General features: G+C 36.7%; 1 protein-coding gene across 1 annotated transcript; it reads left to right on the plus strand.

Annotated features, from left to right (window-relative positions):
• Positions 1–1,298: 1,298 nt before the first annotated feature.
• Positions 1,299–9,252, plus strand: rragca (Ras-related GTP binding Ca). Its single transcript, XM_060869907.1, has 7 exons — positions 1,299–1,695; positions 2,181–2,384; positions 4,350–4,549; positions 6,192–6,306; positions 6,443–6,585; positions 6,821–6,969; positions 7,538–9,252. Exons 1-7 carry the CDS (start codon positions 1,519–1,521, stop codon positions 7,690–7,692), a joined length of 1,143 nt encoding a protein of 380 aa, XP_060725890.1. The 5' UTR covers positions 1,299–1,518; the 3' UTR covers positions 7,693–9,252.
• Positions 9,253–18,638: the final 9,386 nt, after the last annotated feature.

Genomic DNA, 18,638 nt, shown 5'->3' on the forward strand with positions numbered 1-18,638 from the left:
TTCAGCACTGTCAGTCATCATCCGTATATGTTACACACACTACTGCTGCTGCATATTGTACAAAAGCACAATACTGTTATTTGCACTACCATGCACTTCTCACACTTTATGTACATTACTGGTCTGTCATATATTCTGTATTCATATTTAATATTCGTACTGTCTATATTCTCTCACATTGTCTGTCTTGTCCTGTATAGTCCAAGCTAATGTATGGTGTTATTTATATCTGTACTTTTGAGGGTCACAAACAGCTGGAACCAAATTCCTTGTGTGTGTGTCAACACTCTTGGCCAATAAACCTGATTCTAATTCTAATTCTTACAGTACAGTCATAGCCTGTGTACAACAACAACAACAACAACAATAATATTCATTCATTCATCTTCTAATGCTTATCCGAAGTACCTCGGGTCACGGGGAGCCTGTGCCTATCTCAGGCGTCATCGGGCATCAAGGCAGGATACACCCTGGACGGAGTGCCAACCCATTGCAGGGGACACACACACTCATTCACACACTACGGACAATTTTCCAGAGATGCCAATCAACCTACCATGCATGTCTTTGGACCGGGGGAGGAAACCCCGGAGGCACGGGGAGAACATGCAAACTCCACACACAGAAGGTGGAGGCGGGAATCGAACCCCGACCCTGGAGGTGTGAGGCGAACGTGCTAACCACTAAGCCACCATGCCAATAATAATAATAATAATAATAATAATAATAATCATCATCATCATCATCATCATCATCATCATCATCATCATCATCATCATCTAATTAAGAGCCCTTTGGCAATGAAGTAGGTATAGTAAATGTTAGAAAAAACAGAGGAACAGAGGAAAAAAGCAAGGAAGGGTGGCAGATAAAAAACAAAAAACAATCCACAGGATAGAGGATAGCTACTCCAGGACCAATGTTGGGAATTGTTCTCTAGAATAAAAAAAATGCAAGAGGTTTGATCACATTTGCTGTTTTTCAAACACGTTTTAAACGACATGCAGCTATTTCATTTAACAAAATCTAAACTTGGGTTAGAAAAGGAGTTTTTTTTTTTTTTTGTCTCATTTGAACGTCTTTCATTCGTAAACATTATCCAGACAAGGAACAAACAGAAAACACAAGGTAGGCTTCTTGAACACCGCATTTCCGCGTGCATGCCAGAGAGTCAGGTGACAGTCAAGCACATGACTCTAACGGATCTCCCCACATCCGCGGCCTCCTTTAAGCACTGACAGCAAGGCGGACCAATAAAAATGCAGCTAGCCTACCGATTGTCCAATAATCAAGCAAGGGGTGGGACTAAAGTAAAGCTTTCGATACAGAGAAACATTGGGGAAGACGAATGTCTCTGAACGACTTTGTTCTCTATTAATAGACAGGGAGGCATTTTGTGCTTGTTCATGCTGTACCGTATGTGTCCTAGATGTCCGACATCCGTGTGTTAAAGCACACGAGTGTAGAGTAAAGGGGTGAGGGAAGAAATTTCGGGGAGAAAGCGTCGTTTGGGTCAAGATGTCGATTCAATACGAAACACTAGCAGATAGCTACGGGGTGGCCGACTCGTTCCCCAAAGACTTCGGCTATGGAGAAGAGGAGGCAGACATGGAGGACAGTCCAGCAGCCTCTGACAGCAAGCCGAGGATATTACTGATGGGCTTACGGAGAAGCGGGAAGTCCTCCATTCAGAAGGTACAGTGTGAACTAGACTGAACTAAACTCCTACTGCTCTAAGTGTTCATACACAAGTTCAGTAACAAACGCTTCTTTATTACACACACAGTCCACTACACCGGTTATAGAAGCTTTTCTTTAATGCGCCATGTAGTGTGTTGATGTACTGTAAAGAACAAGCAGTGAGTCGGGATCCAGAGATAAAAACACCGAGTTAGCAAAGATGCTAAACACATAAATAAGCAGAGATTCGTCCGGAATTTGTCTCCAATCCTATTAGTGCTCACATTATTGTGGTCACATCAACATCTCGTGCTGGAATTAAAGCAGGTCAAAGTCTTGGGCCTGCTGAGTAAGTCCAGGATTTAGTCTCATGTCTGTGGTCCTTGGTGTAACACAGACTCTTTAGTGTCTATGAATGGGCTCCTTTTTTCAGCCAGGAGTCTCAATATGTTTACTTACTTTTGTTAGAATTCATAATATAAGAAAGTTTCTTTCTTCAGGTCGTGTTTCATAAGATGTCCCCCAATGAGACCCTGTTTTTGGAGAGCACAAATAAAATCTACAAAGATGACCTCTCCAGCAGCTCTTTTGTCAACTTTCAGATCTGGGACTTTCCTGGTCAAGTAGACTTTTTTGACCCAACCTTTGATTATGAGATGATCTTCAGAGGAACCGGCGCATTGATCTTTGTCATTGATGCACAGGTAATGTAAGAAATGTATTTGATACAACTGAGATTGGCATCAAGGCAGTTTATTTTAACGTTACATGTTAACGTTACGTTGAGGCAAAAATCATGGGCATGTGTATCCTCTAATGTCAACTCTAGCAGACATGGTCTCCTGCTTGTCTAAATATTGGACAAAAATGGTGCTTTCAGGTGATCAGGTAGGTGCACTGGTTTTACTGCTAGGTTAAAACAAAGCCGGACATGTATGACAAGACCGTTCATAAGTAGTTTTATTCTCTGGCTTTGCATGTCCTTTGGAGAAAACTGGATAAAGCACATTTTCTTGCTATGTCCTGTATGATGGCTCCTCTTTTTGGTTGTGAAAATGACAGCAACCAGGTCAAAGTTGTGTCTGACTGAACTTTGAGCGCAGCATCGATGTGTCTGTCAGAGCAGAGTTTTCTGTTGACAAAGCAGCACAGCTCTCTGCTTCGAGAAACAGGTTTCCTGCGGATCAACTGTAGGCTGCCTTAGTGAACCACTGTTATGAAATATGAAATATCCCTTGAATATTCAAGACACGTTCTAGGTGTTTAAAATAAATTGTTCTGATATTTAAAACAGTTTGTTTACTATTCCTTCTGTAAGCATAAAAATCATTTCATTCATCTCATGGCACAGATTTATGTATTGTGTTTTTTATGAGAGAATAACGTTACGTATACCACCATTTAGTTGACTTTAAGATGATCTCATTTAATATGTAACATCATGTAATATAAAACATTAATGCTTCAGAAGTGGTATTTCATAGACTAATACTGTACAACATGTACAATATTAACTGATAGTCAGCATAAAATGTTGGGGATAATCGCTAGCACAATAGCTGTTCATAGAGCGAAACAAACTCAACAGATAGATGGTAGGTTAATGTTTATTTGTAAGCTTATTTATAAGCCATAAAAATGGCAGGACAAAAACAACACATCCCAGTTTTGCTTAAATTAATCTAATTAATTAATTACTAACCTGTAGTAATTTAATCCCATTTGATCTCATATTTACTAGCTTTCTGCACTGCTGTAGAAAAATCTTTTGCTAAATAAAACCATCAATGATTTCTTTCCTACTGTTTCTTACTGTTTCCTTACAGTGATGTTTATGGGCGAGACGTTCCGCTTACTTAACTTAACCCAGTGTGATACTGTATGTTGTGAAAGATGTTTGTTGTGCTGCTTCCTTTTTCTGTATCTGTGTTTTCAACATTAACATCAAACCTAATCCTTTATCATTGTAAGTCTTATTTTATTTAAGAACACCTTTTTTAATTAATTGATTTATTTTTTATAAAAATCCTGAAATCTTGCAGCATCCCACAAATGATCATTAACTGCACAAACACAAAGCCACATTAAAAGGGTGTGGTGGTGTTTCACAAAGAAAACCAAGTCATTACTGTAGTGAAGTTTATATTAGATGATGGTAGTAATGTAAGTGATAACAAGGTCTTAATTGTCCCATGCATGATTTGTAACATTTAATATAACCATAAACAGGTAAAAAGCACAAAAAATTCTAATTGTTAGCAAATCGCTGGTGTGATCAACCCAGCACGAAATATTTTTGTACAACAGCCTTTGTGTTATTCTTTAAGAGTAAACTTTGGTGTGACCTTTAGAGGGCTATAAGAGGACCTGTGTCATTCATCAATCTGAGAAATGTGAGCCCTGATTGAGGAAAGACCAAAGATTCTATAAAAATGTGAAATGGTGTACACACGCCTTTATCATCAGAATTTCTTTTTTTAAATCCTATGAATTTTTTTGCTTAGGCTTCCACTTCAGTCTTATGGAATGCCAAACTGGAAACATACATCACATACATCATATTCTTTATTGTCATCCTGCACTGACCCCATTGTTTGCTGTTGTGAATCAAATAATCTGTGCAACTCAGGGAAGTTGTCTTGTTTATCCTTTTTTTTTTTCTCTTATAGGATGACTACGTGGAGGCTCTTGGCAGACTCCATTTAACAGTATCTCGGGCCTATCGCGTCAACCCTGAAATCAACTTTGAAGTGTTCATCCATAAAGTTGACGGCCTATCTGACGACCACAAAATTGAGACACAGAGGGATATTCACCAGAGGGCTAATGATGACCTGGCTGATGCCAGCTTGGAGAAACTGCATCTTAGGTAAGCTTCTTTTCCTTTTCAGCGTGAATACTCTGCATTTGTCTTTCTGTGAATTGTGAAATACTAAGCAAATCAAGTGTCTTCACAAAAAGCATTACTGTTGCTTTTTCATCACCTTCTCCCCAGTTTCCAGTTGCCCTATGTGATGCTGGCTTTTGCAATATTAGGTTTATAAAAAATTTAATACATGCTAAACAGTGCCGCTATTGCATAAATAGTGTATTGCAATAGAATTTGCTGCTTTCATTGGGTCATAGGTTTGCACAGTGGTAAAAATAAAAAATGCCTTACCCGAGATACACAGGATAAAGTTTACGTAAACCAATAGTAAAATACCAATAAAGCCTTGCAGTTCTACTTGTAATATAATTTAAGAAAAGAAAAACTATTTGGTATGTTAAATAGCGTAATGGATTAGTAGGTTTAGCAAATATGTGTCAGTTGCTAAGCTTACACAAAGACCATGAAGAACTTATTCTGCTTTGGCATCACGCTAAGAGCAGCTCAGTACCAGAAGTGACAGGGACTGAGACTTTGGAACGGCTTCTCATGGCTTGTTTCGGCCAGATGGGAGGAGTAGAACGCATACCACATGTTCTGCATACTTTGATCAGCAGTGCTACATTCCCCTTTGACTCTCGTCTAAAGATGGGTCAAAATGAACAAGCTTAGGTTTGATGGAAACACAAATTGTAATGTGTGTTTTTACAAATACAAATAAATAAAACAACCAAATTCTGAATGCGTGCTTGTGTTCGCTGGGAGTTAAACATCATCTGCTTTAAATGGGATTTCAGGAGAACTTTGATGTTGCTTTGATGAACCTTGATCTTCAGTAGATCCTCTCAATGAGTTTCATAATTTATAATTTCATAATTTCAATATATATATATATATATATATATATATATATATATATATATATATATATAATCTAAAATGTATATATGTGTGTGTGGCATGTGTTTTCTCGTTTTCTTGATATATGTGTGTGTGGCATGTGTGTATATATATATATATATATATATATATATATATATATATATATATATATATATATATATATATATATATATGTGTGTGTGTGTGTGTGTGTGTATCTCATTTTTACTGTATTTCAGCTTTTCCTTTTTGAATTTATTCTCTTTTATTAATTTATAGATTTTTAATATATATATATTATACAATTTGTATTTTATTTATTTTTTTTCCCATTTGGTTGAAGTCTTTATGTAGTCATAGTAATGATGATAATAATAATTGATCATTTATTATTCACTTATTCTTATTCTTTATCATCACATTTATTTTTACTAGCAGTGATTTGTAATGTTTGAATTGTTTACACAGCACTGCTGGGCATTACGTATCTTTTGCTTTCTGTGTGTCTTTATCTGGGTGTATGAGAGTTAAATAAACTTATAGCCCAGCTGCATTAGCAGTGATGCGTATGCACATGACCCAGCATTTGTTTTCACTTCACTATGGCCATCTGTCTGTATTAGTTTTCATGGTCTGTGGGACTTTTACTGGTCTTTTGTTGTTCAATGCACCATTCATTTTAAAAGATAATTGTCAATGCAGTAGGATAACATTTTGATAGTGCTGTATTTTTACAAACTTAACTCTTTTTCTTTTTCAGCTTCTATTTGACCAGTATCTATGACCACTCTATATTTGAGGCGTTCAGTAAAGTAGTGCAGAAGCTCATTCCCCAGCTGCCCACATTGGAGAACCTTCTCAACATTTTTATTTCGGTATTTACTTAATTATCTTTTTATTATATAAGCTTTGAATCTTTGAAATTTTTTTTTAAATCACATTGAAAATGTTGCAGTGAGCTATTGTGTCTCAGACTCTCACCCTGCACCCCTTCTGCTTTCTTGCTGACAGAATTCAGGGATTGAAAAGGCTTTCCTGTTTGATGTGGTTAGTAAGATCTACATAGCCACAGACAGTTCACCGGTGGACATGCAGTCCTACGAGCTGTGCTGTGACATGATCGATGTGGTCATTGACGTGTCCTGTATCTATGGGTAAGCATCCTGATTCCAGAATTAATTCATAAAAGCATAGTTTATACGCTACTTTAGCATAAATGTGTGTGGATTCTATTATGTAGTCAATTTATGTCCGTGTAGAAATGTTGCACTCTCCTTCCACATTTTTGTTAACATGTATATGTGAATAAAATGTTTCAGCTTTACCTTATACTGCATTTTTCTATCAGGTGGTTGTGTTGTCTAACAGTTATTTGTTTGGTCTGTACAGGTTAAAGGAAGATGGCAGTGGCAGTGCGTATGACAAGGAGTCAATGGCGATCATTAAACTCAATAACACCACTGTCCTTTACCTGAAAGAAGTTACCAAGTTTCTTGCCCTTGTCTGTATTCTTAGAGAAGAGAGCTTTGAGCGCAAAGGTTAACATCTTTTTCCTCCCCTCATTTACCCCAGTAATTAAGCTTTACCATTGGCATTAAATATTCCTCTGAGAGTGTTAGACTCCAGTCCTGGAGGTTCGCAGTCCTTTGTGGTTTACACATCAGCAGTGTATTGAGTCAGACGCTGACTCTGCAGTGAAGTGTCCCTCTAGATCTGGATTCCATCTCCCTCTGTATTGATTTTTTTTACTTTTATGGCTGATCCTTTTCGTAATAGCTAAAATGATAAACATAATTATCTTATGGCTTCTTGGAATCATCATATTTCGTTGTACCTTTAGATACATTTTGTCTATTTCATGATAATCTAAAAATAATTTGGATAAAATAAGATAAATAATTATTACACAACCATATGGTCTAGCTCATCAGCATCCCAGCTGATTAATTGAAAGATTTGATGGTGGTCATAAATTGTGGTCATGATTTTCTGTAGATTGACTTCATGATTTACTCTTCCCGTCCATGTTAGTTCTAAACAATGGGCCATATTTTTGTAAACAGTTTGAGTGCATGGTATGACACTGTTCTTCCCTTTGAATTCTAGGCTTAATTGACTACAATTTCCACTGTTTCCGGAAAGCGATTCATGAAGTGTTTGAAGTTGGTCTGTCAACACCGCGGATGGGAGCCCAGGCAGCTGGAACGCCCTGCTTGATGAAGACAGTGGCACTGAATGGCACCCCCAGGAGCACCGTGTAGTGAATGCGTAGATAAGAGGAGGAAAAGAATAGCGGAAGAGGGAGTCAGTAGAAAAAGACAGAAAGACAATAAATGGGAGGCACACTGCCATGCCAACCATTCTGCCTGCTCCCAAATGCCTTATACACAGAGCAAAGACTCTACAGCCTCTGAAATAAAACACAGAGCAATGGGCTGGATGTTTTCATCATAATAAGGTAAGCAATAGGACAGAAGGGAAGATGCACAAAGAGAAAGCTTTTTGTGTTATTAAATGGCATTAACAAACTGGTCTAAAAGAATAAGATTAGGCCACGATCAAATGACAAGAAATGCAAGCCGAGGCGAAAACAGTGTGGCCCTCTCTGCACACAAAGCCTTCACACACTGATCGCTACCTGAGAAACAAGCTGAATGAACCCTGTACTGTTTTACTCCTGGCCTCATGAGCTGATTTTACAAAGCATCCGGTTTAATCCGATTGCAGAAATTGTGACGGTACTTGCTAATGGCCACCGATTGGAGAGCGCAAGCTGGCGATGTGTACACGATAATGCTTGTGAAGCCTTATATGAAGGAGACTTGCCTGATGCAAGTACCTGCTTACAACATTTACCTAATCCTATGTCCTAAGCTGTTGCTTTTTTAAAGGTTTTCCAGGGAGTGTGAAAAGGGATTAAACTGCATTGTGTAGCCTGTTTGTGTGTGAAGAAGGAGGTGCACACATGTGTATGTGTATTTATGTATGTGTGTTCCTTTCCTGCCTGTTGAGGCTCACAGAAATGTTGTGACCTCACACACGGGGCTGCACAGTTGTAACAAAACAATAATTGTATTTTTTAAAATTATAATTAATTGAAATAAACAGTTATTATTGTCTCCAGAGAAACCCTGATGCTTTGTCAGAGAGCATTCACACAGCACTCATTAAATGCATAGTGCTGTTCAGATATAAGTATATAATAGTCAGCTGCATTATAATCGAAATGGAATCACTGTCTTTTGTGTTGAAATGACTTGAGTCCAAAACTGTTATTTTTGCTATAAAGCGGTTGAGCTGTGCAGCCCTCATCTCTCACTCTGAATGTTACAATACAGGGAAATAATTGTACAGTTAAGCATAGGACACTGTGATTGCACTCACTTTTGTTTAGTTGCTTGGTCTCAGAGACTCTGCAGGTCTCTGCACACGGGGTTTGAGTCTGAACGAACCTTTGAATGAGCTACATTCCGGTTTGTGTGTCTCCAGTACCTTCTATCACTGACAAATTCACTTTTACACTCTACACAGAATTACCAGTATTTTATTTGGCATAAAAGTAAATCACATGACTCCACATTGTAGCCTGGTTTATATCACACTCATTCCAAGCATGTCTACTGAATCCATATAACATGTTTTTTGTTGAGTTTTAATGGGATGCACACTAACCGTATATAAACAAATTCAAAGAAGGAATTTCTCTAGACCTCTTGTGATTCTTGCTTTTCAGACTGCATTTAAATTATCAGATTATTATCATCTGGTTTATGTTCTAGAAATGTTACCATTCACAAGAAATAAAACATGCACTGAAATCATGCTGGCTGGTGTGTTGTAGCTATCTTTCATATCAGAAATGTTGGTCAGTTTGAACAGACAACAAATGACCATAGACACTCATCCAGACCCATGCATTTTCATGTAGTTATTGTCAGCCTATTTGGGTTTACAGTGGGTTTATTTGTCTATATTAACTCAAATAAGCATTCTTTACAACCGTGCCGAGCAGAAGAGCATCTCAACGTGCACAACACTTCAAACCCTGAGTCAGATTGACTACAACAGCAGAAGACACCATCAAGGTCCAATCGTCCAAGCATAAACTCACCTTTTACTTTGGAACAACTGCTCCTAATAAAGTAAAAGCTGAGTGTATGCTTAGATGGTTTGGTGCTATAAATGAGCTGTGTATATGTTTTGGGGGAAATTCCATTTTACTGATCTAAGTTTAAATTAATTAGTTGAAGAAAGACTGAAGAAGCCAAACCTGCTGTAACATAACTAAACTAAGTCACAACCCACTTATTATTGAAGCTCCTAGTTATAATTTAGTTGTTATTGGTATAATATAGTCTGTTAAATTCCTGTACAGTTTACAATAATGTTTAAATATGTCCCTAAGGTGTTCATTTTATTTTATTTATTAACATTATTTTTTAAGAACTCTGACATTAGAAGAACAATTTAATACAGAAAAGAGCAGAATCAGAAGAAGAACGAGAAGCAAGGACACAGTAAAATAGAAGGTGTTGAATGAAGGTGTAATTAGTTTTAGATTTAGATTTTAAATTTAATTGGGAAGTAATGTTTATATTTAAGACCTTTTTTGAAGGTCTTCTAAGACCATCTTTATATGTTTTTTAGAAATAGAGAATCTTTAGATTATTGAATAATTTAAGTTTAGAGAGTGATGTGAGCATGTGCTACACTTTTTCTTATGTCTGCAAATGTGAGCTAAAATAAACTATTTCTCAGGCAGGCTGGATCCACTTGAAGGGAGAAAAAACTGCTCACATTTCTGGGATTATCTGACCTAATATGTAGATTAGGAGTTGTGTAACTGTGTGTGTGTCTGTGTGTGTGTGAGGGTGTGCGTGTGTTACAAATGGAGAGTTATGAGATGAACCTTGCTATTCTTCAGTCTGGTGACGCAGAAGTACTAAGTAAACTGTGCCGATCTTATTTAGCCGAATGATGATGGAGACGTTTCACATAAGAGAAAGCAACATTTTATTTTTAAACCAAATCTTGTCAGTACAATCACAGAGATCTAATCAGAGCTGGAGAAATATGCTCTAACCATGCTGATGAACCTTTCAGCAGGAGAAAATCCTTACAAATTCAGTGTTGTCTTGCTAATAATATTAACAGGCTATGAATTAGCACAAGTGTATTCTGCATTGTGTAACAGAATAGTTTGCATATTTTAATGCCTGACATTTGGAACGTAAGATGCTGGAGAAGCCAATAAGCCTCGCAGCTATTGTCACGAGTCATTATGAAAAGTAGGCACGGCAGTTAAAATCCACTTCCACACAATTTAGATGCAATGAAACAGTGACAGAATTTTTATCCACTTCATTAAGCTACTAATTTCTGGTAAATATTCAGCAATAGATCCTCTAAATGGCTTCCTGCTGCCCTGAAGTAGCATGCTGTTTCACCGCACATTGTCTCGCCTGCCTGCAGTATTGTTTACCTTAGAATGACTAATCTCTTACTAAAGCATGGAAATAAACCAATTTAAATCAAATGTCATGGAGTTAGCTATATGAAGTGTTTATACATATATATATATATATTGGCATGTCTCAAAGTCATTGATGATTTATAGCTCAAAGTTAATTTTATTAACAGTTGTTCTTGTGCTGATTGGCTGTCGAGTTGCTCTCAGTTTGGCAGTTTACACAACACAGCGTGCCCCAAAAGTCTTCATACATTGAGGACATTTTTTTTTTTTTTTTTTTTTTTTGCAAAATAGAACTTTACTTACAAAACATCCTAATGATTGCTATTTCTTTATAAACACACAGCAAATTGTTTTACCTAACCTTTTACTGCCATTTTGGGAACAGTGTTGTGTGATGTGATGTAATGTGTTTGATATGTTTCTTAAAATCCACAGCAACCATATAATGACTTCTCAAGCCAAGTATGTTTTGTTCATCTTTTTTTTTTCAAAAGACAGAAAGAATAAAGATTCAAAACACAGTTTTTAACGACAAAAACCCCCAGCAATGACAAATATTGAGGACCTACAAATACAACAATAAAAAATTATAATAAAACCAAAATGTAAACAAAGTAATTCATTAATTTTTAATTGAAATAAAAAATACAATTAATAATCAGTGTAAAATAATATAGAGTCTGAAGTATGAAATACGTAAAGACTGCAATATAATAAATATTGTTTTTTTTTTTCAAATAATGTTAAAAGCTTTTTTTTAATAACAGTTAAACTTAAAATAATTATTTTGACAAACAGGTGAATGATTTAATCCTTAAGTAAAGAGAGGGGAAACAGATTTATGTTTCTACAATGTATTCAGCTCATACTGGTAGCTTTCTTCAAGACCTATTGTAAAAGAGTCTTTCATAGCCACAGTTGTCTCAAAATAAGAATCTGAATCATTTCCCTGTTGCAAGAGTATTATGAATGTTTAATGTAGAGAGCAGATTCTGTTATTCCTGCCTGCTTTGTTCACTTGATACTGTAAAGCCAAATAGAGGTCCTTGTTCTTGATTTAAAATGTCCATGAACGATCACAGACCACATTCATGCTGCAGATTTGCTGGTGTTGAAGTCACAACCTTATGCATCCTGTATATCCGTGGCTGAAAATTTTCAGCACCTTCTTATGAGAAGTGATGCAGATGTAGTGAGTATTGATTTAAATTGCTGTAACAATTTTCTTCTTTTAATTTAAAAAAAAAATAAAATAAAATTACGACAAATGATCCTACTCAAATATCATAATTTACTGTTATCTGAATGAATCATTGTGTCTGTTTTTTTTTTTTTTTTTATCTATTTGAGGCTCTCACATTCCTGCTTTTGAGTGTGAAGTATTTTAGCACACTCTGTCTAACCGCAATAAGTTAATTTATTCAAATAGTATTGCCCGCAGAATGCAAATGTTCACACTTTTTACAACGTGTAAATAGACACGAACTCCATAGAGGTATTGAATTGTTATCATGCTGCTTGTCATGCATTATCTGTAAAGAGTAAAAGTAAAGAGACAACATGATGGACCTATGAATTATGGAAAATGTACAGATGTATGAGTAGATATTGGGAAATAATACAATTATGCTTCATGGCACGGTCCAGCTCAGGTGTCCTTCTGTACTCACTAGATGGAGCCAGTGCTCTGATTTGGTTTTTGATGAGCGACTGTTTAGCCCAAGGTTCTGTACGGACACAGTGTGTGTTAGCAGACATGCAAATGAAATGTTAACATCACACAGTTGTAAAGAGAGGAGGGGGAAGGGAGCAGCATGATGTACAACTGTAATTTGGCTGAATAGCAGCCCTTGAAATTGCTTTGCTTTATCAAAACTGATGCCACACTTCCCATCCCCTCCACTGGCAGACACTAATGACCAATAGCTAATAAGTGGAAACATCCATGGCCTATTTATTTATTTATTTATTTATTTATAATACAAATCATTTTAACAGCGTTATTTTTTTTTTTTTTACTAGTGTTATAAATGAGATCATGAGGCTTTTTAAAGCAAATTTTTTTTTTGTCAAATTGTTTTGGGAATCTTCTGGAAGACTGACAATTTTGCAACTGTTGAATTAATTGTGTTTCATTAATGACCACTATTAAATTCTGGCTTGAGTTTCTTTTAAGAAAGTGTGAGATTTTGTCTCATTTGTTATGCTTATTTTACTAGTATACTCATGTATATATGCAGTTATTCAATCCACCAGTCATGTGGCATAAGTGCATACAATTGTGCATGTACAAGTAAACTACTTCAGTTAATGTCTCTTCAAATATAATGGAATAAAAACGTGATTTTAGTGACTTGGTTGTTGGTGCTAGACGAGCTGGTTTGAGTATTTTAGACCAAACTGCGCATCTCCTAGGATTTTCACACTCAATATTCTAGAGGTTACACAGAAGAGTGTTAAAACAACAACAAAAAGAGAAAACGCATAAGAAATTTCTGAATTACTCAAAACAGTCTGTTTTGCACCAACAACCATGTCACAGACACCAGCATTACATTTTCCGCGATATGATGTTTAATATAAACCTTACCTGAAGCTCTAGACTTTCATGCATTGTGCTGCTGTGACATGATTGGCTCATAGTTACATACATTTACAGGTGTTTTCCTAAAAAAGTGGCTGATGAGTATATTTCACTCACTGTATAGGGATGACGGGCTCTCGTTCAGATCTTGCCTTTGTTCACAACATACCCTGATTTTATTCCTTCTTATATTCTAATAAATGTCATTCTGTGTAAAAGGTTGATTTACATTTTGATGCTCTTATGAGCCTCAGTGGGAACCTCGACATAAACAGAACTAGCCGTGGCCATGGTTCAGTCCTGTTTAAGCACTTTTAACAGGCCAAGAAAACTGAACAGAAACCACCCTGAATGTGTGACAGCAGGGAGACAAAAGGCAAGACAAGGAAGGAAGGACGGAAGGAAGAACGAGGGACAAACAGAAGGGTTAGAAAGTGAGAACGAGTGAGGAAAGGGGAGGGGGAGGGAGAGAGTGGCAGCAGTCTCCGGTATTTTTGTAGGAGGGCATCAGAGCATGTCAAGCCAGGGCAACCAGCCAGCAGTAAGCTAATGGGCAATGCACGAGCGGCTGTGACTAAAGTAGCAGCGACAGATGCCATTATCTCAGCCTCATGCAGATACAATGTGCAGGACAGCACAGTCAGGCCCTTGGACAGGCTCAACCTCTGAACAAAGTGTGTGTGTGTGTTTGTGTGTTCCCCATGCTTGTTTAAACTTAATGGAACACGATGGAGAAGCACTGGATAATCGCTAGCACAAGGATGTCCTGTTCCCCTTGTCTGAACCCGTCCACATTCGGTGCCTCCAAGTGAAGCTGCCTCAGTGTGTGACTATGTATATACACACACTCTAGTTCCAGCTAGAGGCACAGGATTCTACTCACTCATCTCTCATTGCCTATTCACGAGGATCATGAAAAACATATTGCATGCTCTCTGCTTTCATCAGACTCAGCTTTAAAATATGCTGTTCTCGCTTCACTAGGGATGTTCTGGTCATAGACAGGGTTAAAAAAGGGAGCGTGTGCGGTGTGTGTTAGAGTCCAGTGGGCTTCGACAGAACCCGAGTTGTTAGACAGTGTTTTTCTGGGTGTAACAAATGTGAAGCATGCTCGGCGTGGTGCAGCCATGTGGGGCACTATGATGTAGTTCAGGGATGCTTGTTGACAGTGGATTGTCACTCTTCAAGTCATTTGCCTTTCTCAAGTCAGATGTGAAGCTGCCAAAGCTCTGAGACGGGAGGACGGGAGGAGGGGCGGGAAAGAAGTAGCGTACTCGTACTGTAAGTGTGTGTCTTTTCCTTTGTAATCTGCATACAAGGCTGTTTCCTTATCGACTATTTTTAAATATCTTTTTTTATTTGCCCTTTCAGTTTCTCTATACTTTGATAGGTATGTTATTTGTCTTTTGATCTAATGTTTTTTTTTTCCAGCTTGTGAAAAATTGGTGGAAAATGTAGTGTTCGATTCATAACCACATGCTGCCTATAATGTTATAAAGCTTCAAATGAATAAATGATTACGATCACGCTTAAGTTAAATTGGAATCTATTGAAAAAGTTCTAATCAAACTTCTCCATTTGGGTTCGCTGAACTGAACATATGCCTAAAATGAAGGCCAAAATTATGTGACCATGTTAGAGAAGAAATGCATTGCTATTATTTTATTTTGTCTAGGATTTTCAGTAAAGTTCTCACCTGCCTTTAAAATGAATATACACACTGTTCATACAGTACAAATTCATACTTTGAGCTGAGGGAAAAAGCAGCTGTAACATCGTGATGATGCTCCAGGCAACTAAATTAACTGGTGCTTTTCCCCCCAAACATAATAATACTTTAGGATGATGGCTAGCATCTACAGTATAGATTTTCAAGTTATTTCCAGGTTTGTATTTGTAATGACCATTTGTAAAGTAAAAGGATTTGTCTTTCAAGTTCTTTTCTATGTTATATTGTTTTTTTTAAACAGATAGAATATTGAATTATGTATTTAGGAAAAAAAAACCCACTTCCACATACTTCCTTACACCAGGGTTAATTTACCTGACTTTTATCATCATTATAGCTATGGATCAGTACCAGGTTTGTCTACAAGGAGCTCCTCAATTGGATGATGAATTAATTAATTTGTTACAGGAGTAGGAGTGCTTGTAAAATTAAAGGTTAAGTCATGTACAAAAAGGCATGTTAGAATTATTCACAATTGTGTGACTCTTTTTATTTGTGTTTGTCATCAAATGCACCGGACTCTGTCTGTATTCCTCTTCTTTTCTCCGAATACTGGACCAGAAAGTGTTTTTGTGTAAATCTAGTGTATTCATTTGGTTCAGCAACAAGTTACAAGTTACGCAATATGCACTGCTATGGTTGTTTATTGTTTGTTCTCCAGTCCTTTAATCCTTCTTTTTTTGTAGATTGCTTGATAATTGATCAGTCAGTAATAATTTAAAGGCTGGTAATGAGAATTATTATAGGTAACAGTATTATAGTGTATGCATATGTTTCAGAGTTGTTTTGACCACTAGATGAAGCTACAGAGCGCATTTCCATAGAGAATGCAGTCCCGAGAGAACATGCACTGAGGTGATGAAGTAAAGCCTTATTCACATCAGCAGGTACAGTGTATTGCTCAATAATCCACAAATGCAGCTGAACAGAATCCATTTGTTCCCTAGACTGCATCCGAGAAACCATGTAAGCTGATGAACATGCAGATTTTTGTTATGGTGTGTAAATAGTGACCCAAACACCAATTTCGCAGTGTAATAGCATTTAATGGAAAAGTAGCAAACCTACAGGCTTTGTGGTAGGAACCAAACATCTGACAAACACAAATATGAGAATAGCAATGTGATGTGCTGAGTTTTTTTTTTTTTAGCATTGGGATCCAGAATAAACCAAACATCAATTTTCTGTATCGTGAAATAATGTTGAAGAACAACCAAAGCACGATCAGAATAAATATGAAATTTATTTATCAGTACAATAATGTCTTGTTCCATCGATCTTTCTGGACATAAGGAAATATTCAAAACTGGATTTAAATGTGAATGGATTGCCCTTGATGCTGTCAGTTCTAGGAAGTGTATCACATGGGTGTCATTAGACTTTCTACAATCAGGTTGTCAAGATAAAACCAATGACTTTATAAACAGTATAAAAACAGACGATGAGACTACCTGATATGTGTATATCCCAATTAGGATTCCCATCAGATTAAACAAAAGCAGACACACAAGCAGCATGAATTTATTTAAGCTAAAAAAATCATAGCTAACATAATATTAGACTACATGAAGTATGCAAATGTAAAATACTCACTATAATTATCTAATGCAAGCTGATCATGAACTGAATAAATCCAAATTTTATTCCTCCATAGTATGACTTTCATTATAAAAAAAAAAATAAATAAAATGTTGGTTTGCTCACCTGTTTGCTCATTGTGCTCAGTGAAGCCAGGGAATAATTGCAAAAGTACACCTGAAGCAGAATAAATAATCATATTATCACTGTGAGATGTATAAAAAATGATACTTGAGAACTTTTGATACTTGAGGACTTTTAGAGCACATCTTACATCATCCCGATTTCAGGATTTAACATAAGTTACAATGACATGCTTGCTTCTGCATGGCAATGGAATGCAGATATCCTTATGGATAGACAATAAAATAAATATTTACATTTCCCAGAAATGTTGTAGTGGGTGTTCTGTTATTGTCCAAACTAGAATGTCACAGAGGGATTTGTTCAATTTTGTATCATTGTGACATTAGTAATAACACTATAATATAGCACTGATACGTCATATTATTATTATTATTATTATTATTATTATTATTATTATTATTATTATTATTATTATTATTATTATTATTATTATTATTATTAACAACAACAACAGCAACAACAACAGCAACAACAACAACAACAACAACAACAACAATAATAATAATAATAATAATAATAATAATAATAATAATAATAATAATGTATGAGGGGCTGTGAACTCACAGAAGAATCTCCAGTCTCTTGTAAATGAGTCCGTCAGAATGAAGCAAGCATGCACAAAAATATGGAACTTTTCTTACTTTTATTCGTCAGCGCTCATGAGGTTATGAGCACCATGCATTGCAACTCAATACACACCTTCCCGTGCATGCTCGACCTGCACATACAGTTACTCATACATCAGCGTGCCAAATTCCAATAACAAAATTACCACAATATACACAATAACCATGCAAAAATAAATCTCACAATAATAAAAATGTCTTAGTAGAGAGGTCAGATGTGTTGGCAGGCATCATTCTAGGGTAGCACTGGCCATCCCTGACCACCGATTATCTACACCCGAGAGTATACACACTGTGTACTAACCTTCTATCTAACTGCATTACAGAGCAAACCAGTGGGAAATTCCTTGGGTTTCAGTAGCAGATGGAAAACACTGACATGAGAAAAGTAAGTGCACCTTGTTGGGGAAAAAAGTTCTCTTAAGGGATACAAAATCGATCCTCAGGGGGAGCATCCTGCAGATAAAAAAACACTAAAAGCACCAGCCCTTCTCCAAAAATATCACTCTTTAATGAGAAAGAATGTGTGCCAGAAATGGCCTTGCTCAGCGTCCGAAAGATCATGAGCATGCACTTGCGTACAAAGAAAGTTAGAAATACAAAAATACCTACAGCTGATTGCTGATCCTCAGACACTGGAGGAGAGAGAGTGCTGTTTCTGGAAAACTTAGATGTGCCTCTGGTGGCTGCAAAAATAGATGGATCAGGATGTAATGGCTTCCAGAGACTATATTGCGAGGATAATCTAAGAAGTTAAGCATTGTCTATGCACCGACTCAGCAAAATATGTTGTGTGTTGCTAGAGGAGTCAATTCTCTAGTACTTCAAGCTGCGGTACAGAAGCTATCAGTCTCACCTTGGTATCACACCTCGGTATGGAGTGGATCTGTGCAACGTGTTAAAGAAGCATATGCACATTTCAATCCGGCGCATGGCTCTGTGCACATCTCTTCTGATATTTGTTAGTAAAAATAATAGAGACAAGGTTCAGTGAACATACAGACATCTATATCCACTATATCTAAGTTGTGTTTTAGTTTCAGAAAAAAGTCTTACTGAAATTAGCCTGG

Source organism: Tachysurus vachellii, chromosome 5 (assembly GCF_030014155.1).
Source record: "Tachysurus vachellii isolate PV-2020 chromosome 5, HZAU_Pvac_v1, whole genome shotgun sequence".
Classification (NCBI taxonomy): Eukaryota; Metazoa; Chordata; class Actinopteri; order Siluriformes; family Bagridae; genus Tachysurus; species Tachysurus vachellii.

Coding starts and splice junctions, on each gene's coding strand:
- rragca (XM_060869907.1), top strand. CDS start 1,519: ATGTCGATTCAATACGAAACACTAGCAGATAGCTACGGGGTGGCCGAC. Junction 2,385..4,349: donor TCTTTGTCATTGATGCACAG/GTAATGTAAGAA, acceptor TTTCTCTTATAG/GATGACTACGTGGAGGCTCT. Junction 4,550..6,191: donor TTGGAGAAACTGCATCTTAG/GTAAGCTTCTTT, acceptor TTTCTTTTTCAG/CTTCTATTTGACCAGTATCT.